A 19,237-nucleotide genomic window follows, 5' to 3' on the forward strand; every position below is an offset into this window, starting at 1 on the left:
ACAATGTTCCTATGTTGAAATTAACAAATTCTTTTTTGGAGTGTAACAACTGTTCAACATTTAGATACAAAAAACTTGTTGAAGCCCCAACCGATGTTTGCTCGCTCCACACCAACAGTGTGATTCGAGCTTTTGTTGTAGCAACTACACTACGACGCAGTCAAAATACGTTCCGTGACGCTTAGACAAATACACAAAACCCGAATTGACTTGAATGTTTGTGTAGATACGTACATATGTAAAGAAACTGTTGGTTCATAAAAGCAAATATTTTGTAATCTCGATGAACTATTATAAGCCACCTAATAAGTGTTCATTGAGAAGTGAAACGTTAAATTTGGCATTTAAATAGATGTTTTTTTTAAATAAAATTAAAAAAAAAAGTTTAAAATAACCTTTTATTGCTAAGCCATCAGTAAATCGCATAAATACTTGAGAAAAAATGCCAGCCGCCAAGTTGAAAATGCAGCCTCGCAGAGAGATGGTTGGAGAATACGGAACTGTTGATTCGCGTTACAGTGCCAATGTCCCCAAAATGGAGCTGCTGAAGGTTAGTTATGTGCACCAGTGCAAGAATGCTATTATGCACAGGTTGAACGAACAGCCGCTACCTGCGGGCGGTAAAAATTCGACTTGTTTTGTCGGATATTGCCGCCAAACCGGTCGGAATCTCTCTCCGAATAGCTTCAGGTCTCCTCTAGTCTACCTTAAACCTCCAATAGCTGATTCTTGTGAGTTTCTCTTGCAACCAACTCAAAAACGCGGCCTAATACCCATGCATAAACATAAGCAGGCCAATCTCAGAAATCTTACTAAAGATGCAAGTGTCGATCTGAGTGAGAATTTAAACACTTTCAGCATAGAGGGTAGTACTGATATAGAGGACAATAAGAAGTCACATAGCTGGAAATATAAAAATCATCTTCTGACTGTGGTAAGCGGCATAAAATCACGAGCAGACCGCATCGCACGCATAGAAAAAAGAAAATGTAGCTTCCATCTCAAACCATCATTTCGAAATCAAAAACAAACGACGGCATGCGAAATAACCCGCCCAAATCAATCTGTACCAGAATGGATGTTTAAGAACCCAGGAATATTCCTAGGGGACGGCAGTGTCAGCAGTAAATGCAGCATTAATGACTCCACGGCTCCACCAGAGCAAAATTTCCGCTTTCAACAAATGAAACAATATAAAAAAGAACAGCTCACTCAACCAGCTGAGCTTTCTCGACCCAATTATCGCGATGAAAGCTACGACTACAAGCTCTGTTCAATTCCGCAAAGTGAAGAAGGTCAAAGCAAAGCAGTTTGTAAAGATAAACGCTTTTCTCCGAAGAGCTGCTTTGATTTCGACGTGACGTTTTCCGAAGAATATTGTCAGCAACAACGATATCAGCAATCCAAAACTATTCATAATGAAAAAAGATTTAGTTTTAAAAATATCGAGAAGCAGACATTGGTCAGGGAATGTCAAGAGCTAAACGGTTCAATTCAAACTAAAGCCCATGGGGACCCTAACGACTTGCAGAACTTTTTGAAAAAGAATCTTAGTAAGGCTACAACCCATGAGCTGCTAAAAGCTGCCGCTGAAAACACCAAAAAGTGTAACATTGAACTAGAACGCAGGTTAAACGATTTTACAGAAGGAGGTAAGAAGTCCACATTCAATGAAAGAAGCATTCCGTACAATGACACTTTACTATCAACTGCGCCGAAAGTAAGCTCTCTGACGGTTGGCAAACCATATAAAAAAAATGACGAACCAATATTTACGAACGAAATAAGTGAATTAAGAAAACCATCAAGGCCGTATTCCATTAATACATTATCAAGTGACTCTATGTCATTGTCTGGCTGCGGTAAATCTTGTAGGGACAACAGTTCTGTGTGTAGCTCAGAAGATTATTGCTTCGAATGCATTGAGCAGAAGTATTCCAAAACTGCTTTCAATTGCCACAATGCCGTCGAAGGTGTTTTCTGGAACACTGCATATGACGACCTTCCTACAGTTGAAATTACCGCTAACTGTTGCTGTAGTCTGTCTTACTGTGACAAAGATGATTGCTCATTCCTTGATGAAAACTTAAGCGTAGATATAAAATCTATTTCGGTTCTCCAATCGGAAGCTAGCGGCGTGGACGAACATCTCACAAGGAACAAAAAATTACCGTTAAAGGTAGGTTAGCTCTTAGGGCAAGGCAATATAATTCATCTTAATGTTTATATAAAATATTTTATAGGAATTTAGTTATACGCCAGTAATACATAATATTAAACCGTAACAGCAGGGCCTAAAAATAATTTTTTTTCAATTAAAAAAATAATTTCACTGGTCCTAAAGTTCAAATTTTTGACATAAACTCTAAAAATAAACCAAAATTTCTGAAACTTTGCACAAATCTTAGGATGACTTAAGTAAAATTTCGAAAAAAATTGTTTGTCAATTTGAAAACGCCTTCCCCCCGCCGCCAAACAAGCCGAATACAACAAAAAATACTGGTTTGTCTCATTTATTTTTAACAATTTGTTGGTAGTTATTTTTATTATTACATGGAAACTTGGTGCCACCCTGTTTTTTATACCCTTGCAAAGGGTATTATAATTTCAGTCAGAAGTTTGCAACGCAGTGAAGGAAACATTTCCGACCCTTTAAAGTATATATATTCTTGATCAGCATCACTAGGAGAGTCGATCTAGCCATGTCCGTCTATCCGTCTGTCAGTCTGTCCCTCCGTTTCTACGCAAACTTCTACCGCAGGTAGAATATAAGTCGGAACGGGGCAGATCGGACTACTATAGCATATAGCTCCGTTAGGAAAAATCGGAATAATAAATGAAAGAAATTATAAGCCTGCTGTTTTCTTAATTTTTTTTAATTCTTCGACATATAGTAATGGTTAAATATTTTAGAGTTATGGTTTAGATTTCCTCAAAATCGGACCACTATAACATTAAAACTCCCACGGACACAACAAAAAACAAGAAAGGAAGTAAACTTCGACAAGCCGAAGTTCATATGCCCTTGCAGCTATTTCAAAAACTAAATACTCTTTAAAACGTTAAAATTATGATTTGCTTGCGTGTATGTTTAAAAACATTGAAGCTATGATGAAGTGCAGCTTAATTATTCGCTAGTTCCAATGCAGCTATACGATTATAATTTTATATAATAATTATACCCTTGCAGAGGGTATTATAATTTCAGTCAGAAGTTTGCAACGCAGTGAAGGAGACGTTTCCGACCCTATAAAGTATATATATTCTTGATCAGCATCACTAGTAGAGTCGATCTAGCCATGTCCGTCTGTCCGTCTGTCCGTCCGTTTATATGCAAACTAGTCTCTCAGTTTTAAAGCTATCTGCATGAAACTTTCCCAAAAGTTGTCTTTCTATTGCAGGTAGTATATAAGTCGGAACGAGCCGGATCGGACGACTATAGCATATAGCTCCCATAGGAACAATCGGAAAAATAAATGAAAAAAAATTATAACTTTTCTGTTTTTTATTTTTTTGTTTAGTTCTTCGACATTTAGTAATGGTTAAATATTTCCGATTTACGGATTAAATTTCATCAAAGTCGGACGACTATATCATATAGCTCTCATAGGAACAATCGGAAAAATAAATGAAAAAAATTATAACTTTTCTGTTTTTTAATTTTTTGTTTAGTTCTTCGACATATAGCAATGGTTAAATATTTCAGAATTATGGTTTAAATTTTATCAAAATCGGACGTCTATATCATATAGCTCCCTTAGAAATAATAAAAATATATAAAATAACTATCAAATAATTGAGCTGCAAATCATCATAGCTTCAATGTTTTTAAACATATACGAAAGTAAATCATAATTTTAATGTTTTCAAAAATGTTTAATTCTTGCAATAGCTGCAAGGGTATATGAACTTCGGCTTGCCGAAGTTTGCTTTCTTTCTTGTTTTTTATTATTATTATTTTATAATTTTATTGTATTTATTTTTATGATTGTTCCAATGGGAGCTATATGCTATAGTCGTCCAATTTTGATGAAATTTAAACCGTAATTCTGAAATATTTAACCATTACTATATCTCGAAGAACTAAAAAAAAATAAAAAACACCAAAGCTATAATTTTTTTAAATTTATTTTTCCGATTGTTCCCATGGGAGCTGTATGCTATAGTCGTCCGATCCGGCTCGATCCGACTTATATGCTACCTGCAATAGAAAGACAACTTTTGGGAAAGTCATGCAGATAGCTTTAAAACTGAGAGACTAGTTTGCGTAGAAACGGACGGAAAGACGGACGGACAGACGGAGATGGCTAGATCGACTCGCCTAGTGATGCTGAGCAAGAATATATATACTTTATAGTGATGCTGAGCAAGAATATATATACTTTATAGGGTCGGAGGAGTCTACTTCACTGCGTTGCAAACTTCTGACTGAAATTATAATACCCTCTGCATGGGTATAAAAAAAATGTTTATATGCAACTTTTCTAGTTTGTAATTTTTTTTTTAATTCTTTTTGACTTTGGAAAACGATATCAAATACCTGCCATAGGAACTATCGAATAATTGCGCTGCAAATCATCAGAGTTTCAATGTTTTTAGACATATACGCTAGTAAATCATAATTTAAATGTTTTCAAAAATATTTAATTCTTGCAATATCTGCAAGGGTATATGAACTTCGGCTTACCGAAGTTTGCTTCCTTTCTTGTTTATTTTGTTTTTATAGCCTTTCAGAGGGTATTATAATTTTAGTCAGAAGTTTGCAACGCAGTGAAGGAGACGTTTCCGACCCTATAAAGTATATATATTCTTGATCAGCATCACTAGTAGAGTCGATCTAGCCATGTCCGTCTGTCCGTCCGTCTGTCCGTCTGTCCGTCCGTTTATATGCAAACTAGTCTCTCAGTTTTAAAGCTATCTGCATGAAACTTTCCCAAAAGTTATCTTTCTATTGCAGGTAGTATATAAGTCGGAACGAGCCAGATCGGACGACTATAGCATATAGCTCCCATAGGAACAATCGGAAAAATAAATGAAAAAAAATTATAACTTTGCTGTTTTTTAATTTTTTGTTTAGTTCTTCGAGATATAGTAATGGTTTAATATTTCAGAATTACGGTTTTAATTTCATCAAAATCGGACGACTATAGCATATAGCTCCCATTGGAACAATCGGAAAAATAAATGAAAAAAAATTATAACTTTGCTGTTTTTTAATTTTTTGTTTAGTTCTTCGAGATATAGTAATGGTTTAATATTTCAGAATTACGGTTTTAATTTCATCAAAATCGGACGACTATAGCATATAGCTCCTATAGGAACAATCGGAAAAATAAATGAAAAAAAATTATAACTTTTCTGTTTTTTAATTTTTTGTTTAGTTCTTCGACATATAGCAATGTTTAATTATTTCTGAATTATGGTATAAATTTTATCAAAATCGGACGTCTATAGCATATAGCTCCCATAGAAATAATAAAAATATATAAAAATAACTATCTAATAATTGAGCTGCAAATCATCATAGTTTCAATGTTTTTTTTTAGCGCATACTCAAGTAAATCATAATTTAAATGTTTTCAAAAGTATTTAATTAATGCAATAGCTGCAAGGGTATATGAACTTCGGCTTGCCGAAGTTTGCTTTCCTTCTTGTTTTTTTTTAGAAATTCTTTTTGATTTTAACAATTGACAGTTCAGAATTACGCTTTTAATTTTTTTTAAAATCGGATAACGATATCATATAGCAGCCATAGGAACTCTAATAATTGAGCTGCATATCATCATAGCTTCAATACTTTTAAAAATACAAGCAAGTAAATCATAATTTTAATGTCTTCAAGAATATTTAATTTTTGCAATAGCTGCAAGGGTATATAAACTTCGACTTGCCGAAGTTTGACTCCTTTCTTGTTGTTTCAGAATTAGGGTTAAAATTTTATTAAAATTGGACGACTGTATCATAAAACTCCTATGGTAAAAAATAGCTTGTGGATTTTTCAATTTTTTTTTTAATCTTATGGCTTAATAAAAATATAGTTTAAGAATTACTCCCGTTTGATAATATTGGATTTAGTATAAATCCGGAATCCGTTTGGATTCATTTCGAGTCTGTAAAGAACTAGTTAATGATAGCTTAAATCTTCTCCAAGGAGGCCGGGCAGAAGGTCTAGCGCTACGAGCAGAATGCTGACCCTTTACTTCACGTCCGATGCATAACCCGCCGCACATCTCGACTGCCTTGGAGTGCTAAAATTATTCCTATCAGGGTTAGCATTTGTTACTTCCAAGCAGCGAGGCTTATAAATATATTGTTATTCTATTGTTATCGCTCTCACTTTGACGAGAGCCGGAGCAGAGCAATAGCAGAACAACGAAAATGTATGTGCTCTGATCTGCTCTGCGTAGTCGTAGCAATAGTACAAAAAAATCATTTGCTTTGCCCTCATCTCGCTACGGCTACGCAGAGCACAGAAATAAATTTTTATACCCTTGCAGAGGGTATTATAATTTTGGTCAAAAGTTTGTAACGCAGTGATAGAGACGTATATATTCTTGATCAGAATCAATAGTGGAGTCAATATAGCCATGTCCGTCTGCCCGTCTGTCTGTCGGTTTCAATGTAGCTGGAATATACGGGAGCGGGGGGTTTTTAACGGTTTTATAATCAGTTAAATTTTTTCCAAATTTCATAATCAGTGTACATGATATCCGATGGAACCCACTCGTTGTATTTGATTTCTTAATATTCTCGCCAAATGTTCAGATCGATCATTATCGTTTGACAAAGTGAACGCGCATACCCACGAACTATAATCTCAACCCCAACCCTCTTGTGCGTCCTGATGACTGCTTGTGCGCGAAGGTGTGAAATTATAATTTTGATACTTTTGATCAAAAAGTGCAATTTTTAATTAAGAATCGTAAAAAGTATATCATGGAAAAGGTCTTGACCCAAAAAAATAAAAATTGGTATCATTCGAAAGCATTTTTTAAGACCTTTCCAATGGTAAAAAACCTTTTACAAAAATTTGATAATTTTTCAATTAGTACACAACTGTTAGGTACTAGAGCACATCAAATCAAATCTAGCGCTGTTCAAAAATGGTATGCATATATATTGACGATAAATAAATCATAAAGTCATTTTGTTGACTTCTTAGGGCTTCTTTGAGACGCTGAACGAATTGAAGAATGTATGTATTGGATTCGAGTATAAGACCACTGTATGCAAGTAAAAAAAGACACCTTATGGAACCTAAATAGCTTTTTATTTAACAGACAAGGACAACAAAGATGTTTGGATATTTTTACCTAAACAAGAAAGAAAGCAAACTTCGGCAAGCCTAAGTTCATATACCCTTGCAGCTATTGCAAGAATTGAACATTTTTGAAAACATTAAAAATATGATTTACTTGCGTATATGTTTGCAGCTCAATTATTAGAATTATTTTATATATTTTTGATGAAATTTAAACTGTAATATTGAAATATTTAACCAATTCTATATGTCGAACACTTAAAAAAAAATTAAAAAAACAGCAAAGTTACAAATTTTTTTTGTAGTTTTTTTCCGATTGTTCCTATGGGAGCTATGAGTCCGATTTTGATGAAATTTAAACCGTAACTCTGAAATAGTTAACCAGTACTATACCTCGAGTAAAATAAATAAATAAATAAAAAAAAATTATAAATTTGGTGTTTTTTAATAATATATATTCGTCGGGAAAGTTTCATGCAGACAGCTTTAAAACTGAGAGACTAGTTTGCGTAGAAACGGACGGACAGACGGACGGACAAACGGACATGGCTAGATCGACTCTTCTAGTGATGCTGATCAAGAATATATATACTTTATAGGGTCGGTGATGTCTCCTTCACTGCGTTGCAAACTTCTGACTGAAATTATAATACCCTCTGCAAGGGTATAAAAATATGTAAACAAATTTTGTACTAAGACACCTTATAGGAAATTAAATGAGAACGGAATTAGTCATATGGTATATAAAGAAAAATATGTAAATAGATATAGTAAATATAATTTTTATCAGTAAATAAGAAAGAGAAATAAATGAATTTTTTCAATATAAAGCCCTGAATTTCTAAATCCAACATCAGTCTTAAGGCAATCGTAAAAAACGAACACTTCTCCTTTAAAATGTAGGCTCAAAAAAATTGAAGTCTTCTTGATGCAAGTTGAAGACATGCTTTTCGAACAACAATTGGAGAGTCCACAAGACTCCTGTGTGAAGTATCTTGGCATGCACCTCGACCGCAGACTAACATGGAAACACCACATAAAAGCGAAAAGACAACAACTCAAACTGAAAACACTGAAAATGTCCTGGTTACTAGGTAGAAAATCAGCAGCCACTTTGGAAAACAAAATTCTTCTCTACAAAGCCATTTTGAAGCCTGTTTGGACCTACGCTATCCAACTCTGGGGAACAGCTAGCAATTCAAATATTGAAATACTTCAGCGCTACCAATCAAAAACCTTGCGACAAATTGTTAACGCTCCATATTATGTAACCAATGCAAATATTCATAAAGATCTAAATATTCCAACTGTAAAAGAGGAAATAAAAAAATATAGTAAGAAATATACAGACAGACTTCACAATCATGTAAATAATTTAGCCCTAGGTCTAGTAGACAATAGATTAACATTCAGAAGACTCAAAAGATTCCACATTCTTGATCTCCCTGATAGGTAAATTTAAGTAAACGAGAAATTAAATTAATAGCAGGTTTCACTGGAAATCTGCTATTCCTGTTATGTAAATATTAGTGATACAATTTACTTATTGTCATTAGACAGATTGTAAATAAAAATTAAATTAAAAAAAAAAAAAAAAAAATTGGAGAGGCCTAAATACCTAAAGGCTACTCTGGAGATTTTGGAGGAAAAGGAGCTAATTCATTCTAAATTTGGATCCCATTACAAACTTTGTCCCTGGAGCGATGATGGTGCCATGTCTGGACCAAACACTTGCCAGTGTCATATGCTGCCTGTACTAAAAAAAGAAGCCCTTAGTCTTATGCTTACACTAAAAAAAACATAGTAAATGTAACTATTTCATCATTGAATCAATTATTTTCCTAACGAATGAGAGTCAAACATGAAAATAGTAAATATAATTATGTCGCATAGTTATTTTTTTTTCTATTATGCGCATAGTAAATTCAAACATTTTTGTATTTAATATGCCAGAATAGTTAAAAATATTTAATTTAAATACGCCGCGTAGTAAACCATAGTTTCAATTTCCATATTTTATTTGATCATTTTAAACTTCAAATTAATAAGAAAACATATTTATTTTAAATTAAGTTCATATTCACAATAAACAAAAGCCCATAATTATTTTAAACATTTTTCTGTTCAATCTAAATAGTATTTTATATTTAATATTAATATTGACCGTATTTCGAATAAATATGACACATTGTTAATTTATATTTTTATATTTGGAAAATAACTTGAAAGTATAAAAATAAAACAAAATAATACATTATTAATATAATAAATTCATTTCGACTTCACTTAGTTTTCTTCAGAACTCGATCGCTATTTCCTTTATTTTCCATTGGCACCTTTCTCTAGGGGTCTTCAGAAAAATTCTGTTGAACAAATTTATAAAATGTCAATAAACAAGAAAGGAAGCAAACTTCGGCAAGCCGAAGTTCATATACCCTTGGAGCTATTTCAAAAACTAAATAGTCTTGAAAACGTTAAAATTATGATGTACTTGCGTGTATGTTTAAAAACATTAAAGCTATGATGATTTGCAGCTTTATTATTCGATGGTTCCTATGGCAGCTATAAGATTGTTCCTATAGGGAGTTATATGCTATAGTCGTCCGATTTTGATGAAATTTAAATAATTAACTATTACTATATCTCGAAGAACTAAAAAAAAATCAAAAAACACCAAAGTTATAATTTTTTTCATTTATTTTTCCGATTTTTCCCTATGGGAGCTATATGCTATAGTCGTCCGATTTTGATCAAATTAAAACCGTAATTCTGAAATATTTAACAGTTACTAAATGTCGAAAAACTAATCAAAAAATAAAAAAAACAGCAAAGTTATAATTTTTTTTCATTTTTTTTTCCGATTGTTCCTATGAGAGCTATATACTACCTGCAATAGAATGACAACTTTTCGGAAAGTTTCATGCAGATAGCTTGCGTAGAAACGGACGGACAGACGGACATGGCTAGATCGACTCTCCCAATGATGCTGATCAAGAATATATATACTTTATAGGGTCGGAGATGATCCTTCACTGCGTTGCAAACTTCTGACTGAAATTATAATACTCTCTGCAAAATCAATAAATATTTGATTTAAATCATTTACTCCGCCTTTGTGCCGATTCTTGGAATAGAATCATGGATGTCCGCCGCTGATAAAACTGGAGCACTTCAAAATTAACTCCGTTTCCTGTAAAATAATTGTAATTAAATAAAATAATAAATTATTGAAAAGATTATACTAACGACTTCGGTCATTAGGTTCCAACCTTGACACAAATAAAACGAAATAAAAGATGAGAATAAACACATAGAGTAAGAAATTTATAGAGGCACCATTTGCATAGAGTATGTATGTATGTATGTATGTATGTATGTATGCGTGATCATGCATTCTCATACACGGGAGCATGTGTGCGTTTATTTCATTTCGGCGCATCAAGAATATTTTGTCTTTTGCCACTTTTCAAACTTGGTACCCTAAGAATATGGGCGTATTTACTATTGGGTTATGATATAAATATGAATATTATATGTTTTAATATATTTATTTAATATTTCAGCATACATTTTATTTTTGTTTACAAATTCAAATCAGTGGTAGCGGTAAAATGTTTTACATATATGTATGTATTCGAATTTATAGAAATCAGTCCACTGAGATGGGAACAGGGCATATCGCAGTCGTGTCACTTGAAACACCGACTGCCTTTCAGTGGTTGAGAAAACTTCAAACTAAGTCAGTTCTTGTCGATGTCTTGCGAGCGGTTGGTGCCTGCATACCCTACTGACGATTGCTTTTAAGGGAAGCGGGCTTTTAGGACACTTGATTTAAATTTTATGTTAAGTGATCTTTGGTTGATTTATGTTTTAATTATTCGCAGTGTTATTTTAATTGTCTTTAGAATTTATTTTAGAATTACGGTTTAATTTTAATCAAAATCGGACGACTTTAACATAAAGCTCCCATGGAAACAAAAAAAAAATATAAGAAAAAACATTTTTTTTTAAATTTAACTTTTTTATTTTGTAATTTTTTTAAAAATTTATTTTGACTTATTAACAATTTGACAGTTCAGTTTAATGCATTTCGCGGTCCTTCACAGTTGCGGTAGTGGGCGTCAACTTCATAATTTTGTACAAGGGTAGAACATAAGTCACACATCGTTCTTTTCGTATTCGACATTAAAACCTCGAAGGTATTCCGAGGCATTGAACACTTGGCATAATGAGCTCAACGGGAGCAGCGAATCCGGCTTATCCTAGACAAGCACCACGGGTTCGTGGTGTCTTATCTAACCGCCGATCCTGACCACCGCTGCCGAACGCCGCTGCCGACCGCCGCTTCAGTAAGTCCCCAAAAACAGAGGAAAACCGAAAAAATTATATGCTTTCATTCGAAAGAGTTAGAGTTCGTGGGTATGCGCGTTCACTTTGTCGTACATTTTCTCAAACGATAACGATCGGTCTGAACATTTGTCGAGAATATTTAGAAATCAAATACATCGAGTAGGTTCCATCGGATATCATGTACACTGATTATGAAATTTGTATGTGAATGCATTTGGAAAAAATTCAACTGATTATAAAACCATTAAAACCCCCACGCTTCCGTATATTCCAGCTACTGATCTTATAGCTCTATGTTTCTCATCATATTTCATATATTTCGCGCAGTATATAAGCTATTGACTTGAATCTTTCCGAATCACATTTTTTAATAAATACCTTGATCAGGGTAAAGTGGCGTACCGGTCAGATGTCTATATCCTATAGCTCCCATAGGAATTAATATGGTGAAATAGGTCAACATTTTATAAGCTATTGACATTTGTATAAGCTATCAACATCAATTTTTCCAAGTCTTATTTAATTTCTTGATCAGGGTAAAAGCGCTGTAACGAACAACGTTGAGCTGATGGTATTGCAAACTTTTAGCCCTGTACGCGTTTAAATCCGGCTCTAACTCGTCAGCGAATTTCGTGGTGTTCTTGAGAGGCTGAAGTTTACGGGTGCTCTTTAATATCTTTAACAATTAAAATGTATCGCGTGCAAACAGGCAACGAGCCAATATCGGCCGGAAAAGAGATAGCATAACAAATAGACAGACAGACAGATAGAGATAGCACTTCTCACATTACACGCCCCTAGATGTAAAGGGGGGTGTTATCAGCCCACCCTACCTTGGCCAATGCTCTTCCAATAAAATACTGCATCAGGCCCCTTTTAACAACTGGTTCTACGACGGCTCTCGGGTTAGCATGAAGTTATAAACAGGATTGTTTACTCAAACATTATAATAATTGTTTATTCTCTAAATATAAGAGGGAAATATATGAACTTCAATTACATTTAGATATTTTTGGTACAGGTATTGTTTAAAACTAGCATGCATAATCCTTAATAAAACTGTAAATTTTCATAACTTAATGTATCGTGCGATCTCAATTACAGTAACAAAAGGCTAATAAAATATATTTAAATTTAAAATTACAGATTTACTTTTTTTCTCCTCTGTTTGTTTCATAAGAAATATTATCGTTAGCATTCAGATATTTTATTTAGTATTTATTTACTTTACATTTTATTTAGTGTTAATTTACACTTGATCACTTGATTGCGTAATAAAATTTCGGATAACTGTCAAGACCTTTAAATTTTCCGCAGGGTATAAAATTGTCAAACTTGGCTCACCTGAGATATCCCACTGATGAAAGCGCTTCCATATGTTCGTGGTGTTGCTGAAAATTTGTAAACAAATGCAAGCCAAAGAAGTTCGGCAATTACAACCCTCCCTACCCTTTGCCTATATTCTCATCTTTATACTCTTTTTGCAACTAACGATAAAAACTTTCGAACTTCTTGTTCTCTCATTATGTATCAACTTTCTCCTGATTGGGTTTCCTTATCCTCGTTGCACCGGGGTTTAGTCGAAGACGTTGGCGAACTGACGGCCTTTTTGGGGCAGAAATGGGCATGTAAGAATGCCGTCCCCTATGACAAATAAAACGCCTGAATGAGGATGCCCTCACTTCACTTGCACCGGTTATAGGTTATGACTTTCCCCTTGAGGGTGTGATTATTAACCGTTTTGGCCAGAATCTGGCAAAGAATTGGTTCACTGTAGCACCTTATGCCGTGCAAAAATTTGTGCAGTAGTGAGCTGCGAAAGTCTTGATCGGCTTCAACCTATTTACTTTTAGTTATTATCGCTGTTCTTATGCCAGCTATACAACCGCTCAGGTCGAGACTCAGATTAAGAAGAAATCATGAGGTTTTCGAGGGCGGATATTACAAGATGGGTTACAACCGGGATTAGAGCTGGGTTTTCGCTAAAAACGTTAACGCTAATGCAGTCCTACCTATTGTCGATTAATCTTCCACTCTTAAGGTTGCCATTTACAGCCTATACCGCCCGCTAGGTGGCGCAACTAAACATTCGATATGTGGTTCTATACTCCACTACAACACCCCCCCGCTAAAATCAGACTTGGGGGTAAACCCAACAAGGCTGATCCCGCCCAGACTATTGGCGCAGATCTTTTGCATGGTGGCGTCCAACTAGTTTACCTTGAAAGTCCTCAATGTCGTAGTCTGAATTTCCTAGCTTCTGACGCACACGTGCCTTCACAAATGCAGGACCTAATTTGGCATTGTATCCCGTTTGAAAACAGCTTTGTTTAAAGTTCCTCCGAAACATTTCTTGACCATTGGAGTATGAAACCTCACGCGATCTAAGATTGTAGCGCTCTCTATTATTGCTATCTTGCTTTTCTGATACTTAACTGCCTTGCTATGAGCTAACTCTAACGAGTCTGTTCTGGTGAATGACACCCCTCTATCTTGTAATGATTGCAGCGATCTTAATAAGGAGTAAGTGCCTCCTGATGTCACCATGTGTTGGCCAATCACCATATAGTAAGGCGATGTCCCGATGGCTGAATGGGTGGCAGACCTGAGGGCGCAGGAAATACTGCTTAGATTTGCATCCCAATCTTTTTGGCCAGCATCTACATACGATCGAATAGCAGTAATTATTGAACGATTTACTCGTTCTGATGCATTTGCTTGGAGCGAATGGATGGCTGTGAGCTTATGAGTAATCCTGTGTTCCCTTAACAACTTCTGAAACAATTCAGCCCTAAACTGTGAGCCGTTATCTGAAACTATTGTTTCCGGCACGCCGCACAAATGAAACAACTCCTCCCTCATATACTCCACAACGATGGCCGCTTTCAGCTTTTTAACGGCTTTCAAGAAAACAAACTTTGAGAAGTGATCCAGAACTATAAAAATTGCGACGTTTCCACTACGCGACCGAGGGTATGGACCTAGAAAGTCTATATAAACACGCTGGAAGAATCGTTGAGATTCTGGTGCTTTCCCCATAGGAGGCCTTAACGGACAGTTGGGGGATTTTGTCGACTTGCACGTCGCACATTTGCTTATGTGTGACTTTACGTCATCTACTAAACCAGGCCAGTAATAGTAGCGCCGTAAACGTTCTAAAGTTTTATGCACGCCTCCATGAGCAGCAAGTGGGTGATCGTGTGCATTTTCCAACACAACGGGCACCAGCTGTATTGGTATCCATAGTTTCCAGATATAAACATCGTAAATAGGCTCACCTGTCGCATGCTCTAATCGTCGATAAACCAAATTATCAACAACTTTTAAGTCAGGAAATTTCGAATTGTTGGCCCTAACACTATCCACCAGGCTTAAATATTCTGGGCTTTGAAAATGTTTAGACGTTACATCCACCAACAAGCCATTTCGTCCTCGTTGACTCTAGAGAGAGCATCTGGAACTACATTAAGTGATCCCCGGCGTTGTTCGATCGTAAATTTAAACGCTTGCAATTTGAGAGCCCATCTTGCTAAACGGCAATTGAGATCCGTTTGACCCATTAACCACTTTAGCGATGCATGGTCGGTAATTATCGTGAAGTCCTGACCTTCTACGTAGGGACGAAATCGCTTAACGCTTACAATTGCAGCCAGGCACTCTTATTCACTTACTGAGTAGCTTCTTTGGGCCTTGTACAGCTTTTTACAGATAAAAGTGATTGGGTACTCGTCACCCTGTTCCGTTTTCTGGACTAAAACGCCTCCTACGCCACTTTTGCTAGCTCGCAATGGATGTAGAAAAGCTTTGAAAAATCTGGACTTCTAAGGACGGGTGCGGAACAAAGCATTCGTTTCAACTCTATAAATGCCTGATGTCCTTCCTCTGTCATCGTGAATTTTCTTTTTGCCTTAAGTAGGTCTGTCAAGGGTGCAGCTACCGAAGCAAAATTGTCTATAAATTTGCGGTACCAGCCCGCCGATACAACTCATATCGGCTCCGGTATCCATAAGCCCTTTAATTTTGCGATCAAGGATTTTGACCACTGTATAAGGACGCTGGTCGACACAAGTATTGCGGAGCGCACTTAAGTCTTTAGTATCATTCCAGAACCTTTTTAGTCTGTTTGTATTTCGTGAACTATTTTTAATTTTCGGTGTTTGTTGACTGCGTCTTCCGAACACACCGAGAACGAGTGACTTGGGTGTTCTGCTGAAGGATTTTTTAACATCTTTGCGTGCGCCACATCCATAGCAAAACACTTTTCGAGGAGCAGTGCAGTCCTGGTACCTGTGACCTTCCTTTCTACAGTTCCAGCAAATTAGAGATATTGCTTCAACTGCACCATCATCGTCTTCAAATAGCTCTGATTCACAAACTTTATGCTGGTCCTCTAGCAGTTCTGAGACATGGCTTTTAAAAAGAGAATCCTTTTTATATATTTGATTCCGCTTTATTTCGTCAAGGAAACATTCTCGTCTTCTACATATTTCGCGAAGTTTTGAGATTGTTTCCGTGGGAATATTTAAGATTTGTTTGTCTTGTTTCTGCTCTCAGATTGCGCCTAAGAATCTCTATCAAAGCTTTTTCATTCAAAGGGCAGTCTAGGCTATCAGTCAACTGGAGTATGGCATCATAAAACGAATCAAAATTCTCTTTTTCTTTTCGTTTTCGATCTCTAATCAACTCTCGAATATCTACATCTGTCCTAGTATCCCTGAATTGACGATGAAGTGCAGCACACAGTTCGCTCCACTTTACGGATTGCACTGATTTATGATACCGCCAGTAAAAGACACTTGCCTTACCCTCAAACAAAGCACTTGCGTTGCTACACATTACATCGAATTTGGAATCAAGTGTTTGACCGGTTAGAGCTTGTACCCTGTATATAAAATTATCTACGCTTATGCCGCCTGTGTCTCCGCTAAAAGGGAGTTTCCATCAATTTATTATATGTGCCACCTCATCTGGCCTGTGAAAAAGTTCTGTGACTGTTGATCTAGGTGAGATGTTAGCCTGCGATAGATTTTGTCCTGCATTCGATTGAAAAATTCGGAGAAAAAAATGTAAGATCATAAGCAACTGCTTATGTTAATAAGGAAATTTATGACGGTAAAAAAATTAACTCCATGCATAACCAAGAGCTCATCGACGAAGCTCTAATTTAAAATGAAGTGAGAAGTTCTTAAGAAAAATAAAAGGAGTAAAGGTAAAGCTGAGAATTAATGCACACAAAGAGAATACTGGCTATTTTGATCATTTGACCTTCGTATCAAGCGTGGCCAACCTAAACTACGATTGTAGCTCCAAGCACTTCACATTCTGCCTGAAATAAAATTCCCTGGTAACAATTGCTCAAAGACCTAATTCCTAAACCCGCGGCCAGGCTTTTGCTTATTTGCATTAGCTTTGTTATCCTGCAGTGCCGAATTAGTAGACTTTAGCTTAATTCCATATGCATCGCTGCTTCAAGTGTGGTTAGCCAAAATAATTAGTTAATTGTAATTGACCAAAATCCAAAACACTTGACCATTGTGCTTTAACACAAGTAAAGGAGTCAGATGTGTCAAAACATTCCTCGTGGTGAGTTTTTACTATTTCTGAAAATATAAGCACTGCATTCCAATGCGATAGAAAGTTGACACGGCTGGCTAGGAAAATTATAGAAATATAACTTATACTTATTATTATTCCTGTAACGAACAACGTTGAGCTGATGGTATTGCAAACTGTTAGCCCTGCACGCGTTTAAATCCGGCTCTGACTCGTCAGCGAATGTCGTGGTGTTCTTGAGAGGCTGAAGCTTACGGGTGCTCTTGAATATCTTTAACAATTAAAATGTATCGCGTGCAAACAGGCAACGAGCCAATATCGGCCGGAAAAGAGATAGCATAACAAATAGACAAACAGACAGATAGAGATAGCACTTCTCACATTACACGCCCCTAGATGTAAATGGGGGTGTTATCAGACCACCCTACCTTGGCCAATGCTCTTCCAATAAAATACTGCATCAGGCCCCTCTTAACAACTGGTCCTACGACGGCTCTCGGGTTAGCATGGAGTTATAAACAGGATTGTTTACTCAAACATTATAATAATTGTTTTATGAACTTCATTTACATTTAGATATTATAATAATTGTTTATTCTCTAAATATTAGAGGGAAAGATATGAACTTCATTTACATTTAGATATTTTTGGTACAGGTATTGTTTAAAACTAGCATGCATAATCCTTAATAAAACTGTAAATTTTCATAACTTAATGTATCGTGCGATCTCAATTACAGTGACAAAAGGCTAATAAAATATATTTAAATTTAATATTACAGATTTACTTTTTTTTCTCCACTGTTTGTTTCATAAGAAATATTATCGTTAGCATTCAGATATTTTATTTAGTATTTATTTACTTTACATTTTATTTAGTGTTAATTTACACTTGATCACTTGATCACTTGATTGCGTAATACAATTTCGGATAACTGTCAAGACCTTTAAATTTTCCGCAGGGTATAAAATTGTCAAACTTGGCTCACCTGAGATATCCCACTGATGAAAGCGCTCCCATATGTTGGTGGTGTTGCTGAAAATTTGTAAACAAATGCAAGCCAAAGAAGTTCGGCAATTACAACCCTCCCTACCCTTTGCCTATATTCTCATCTTTATACTCTTTTTGCAACTAACGATAAAAACTTTCGAACTTCTTGTTCTCTCATTATGTACAACTAATTTTCTCCTGATGGGGTTTCCTTATCCTCGTTGCACCGGGGTTTAGTCGAAGACGTTGGCGAACTGACGGCCTTTTTGGGGCAGAAATGACACCATCGCCGGAGGTTCTCGGCGGCGAAAGGGCATGTAAGAATATCGTCCCCTATGACAAATAAAACGCCTGAATGAGGATGCCCTCACTTCACTTGCACCGGTTATAGGTTATGACTTTCCCCTTGAGGGTGTGGTAATTAACCGTTTTGGCCAGAATCTGGCCAAGAATTGGTTCACTGCCACTGTAGCACCTTATGCCGTTCAAAAATTTGTGCAGTGGTGAGCTGCGAAAGTCTTGATCGGCCACAACCTATTTACTTTTAGTTATTATCGCTGTTCTTATGCCAGCTATACAACCGCTCAGGTCGAGACTCAGATTAAGAAGAAATCACGAGGTTTTCGAGGGCGGATATTACAAGATGGGTTACAACCGGGATTAGAGCTGGGTTTTCGCTAAAAACGTTAACGCTTATGCAGTCCTACCTATTGACGATTAATGTTCCACTCTTAAGGTTGCCATTTACAGCCTATACCGCCCGCTAGGTGGCGCAACTAAACATACGATATGTGGTTCTATACTCCACTACAGCGCTTGCCGATCGGACGTCTTTATCTTATGGCTTCCATAGGAATAATTGTTACACATATGTTATTCATCTCGCTTCTTTTGCATTTTAAGCAATTTCGGTAAAGTCTGCAAGGGTATTAAATCTTCGGCTTGCCTAAGTTAGCTTCCGTCCCCGTTTGCTTTTGCTATAGATCACCATGCGGCGAAACCACCAGACCATCATTCTGAAAGCTTAGAAACGGCCGGACGGACGGAAAGACGGAAGCGATGATGATCAAGAATATTTTTACT

The 19,237-nt window shown here is 36.0% G+C and overlaps 1 protein-coding gene and 1 long non-coding RNA gene across 4 annotated transcripts in view; both read left to right on the forward strand.

Annotated features, from left to right (window-relative positions):
• Nucleotides 1–237: 237 nt before the first annotated feature.
• LOC128263675 (uncharacterized) overlaps nucleotides 238–19,237 on the forward strand; it is a 79,396-nt gene continuing 60,396 nt past the window's right edge. For 2 of the 3 annotated variants that reach the window (XM_052998761.1, XM_052998762.1), the window contains exon 1: nucleotides 244–2,179. In XM_052998761.1, the coding sequence (XP_052854721.1) occupies nucleotides 443–2,179 (1,737 nt within the window). In that variant the 5' untranslated portion in view covers nucleotides 244–442. Of the gene's footprint in view, nucleotides 2,180–19,237 lie in introns of all 3 variants that reach the window. The other variant, XM_052998763.1, reaches the window with a different exon arrangement.
• LOC128263679 (uncharacterized) lies at nucleotides 5,715–7,539 on the forward strand. Its single transcript, XR_008268473.1, has 3 exons — nucleotides 5,715–7,106; nucleotides 7,163–7,225; nucleotides 7,281–7,539. It is a non-coding gene; the product is annotated as an uncharacterized LOC128263679 (long non-coding RNA).

Source organism: Drosophila gunungcola, unplaced genomic scaffold, assembly GCF_025200985.1.
Source record: "Drosophila gunungcola strain Sukarami unplaced genomic scaffold, Dgunungcola_SK_2 000010F, whole genome shotgun sequence".
Classification (NCBI taxonomy): domain Eukaryota; kingdom Metazoa; phylum Arthropoda; class Insecta; order Diptera; family Drosophilidae; genus Drosophila; species Drosophila gunungcola.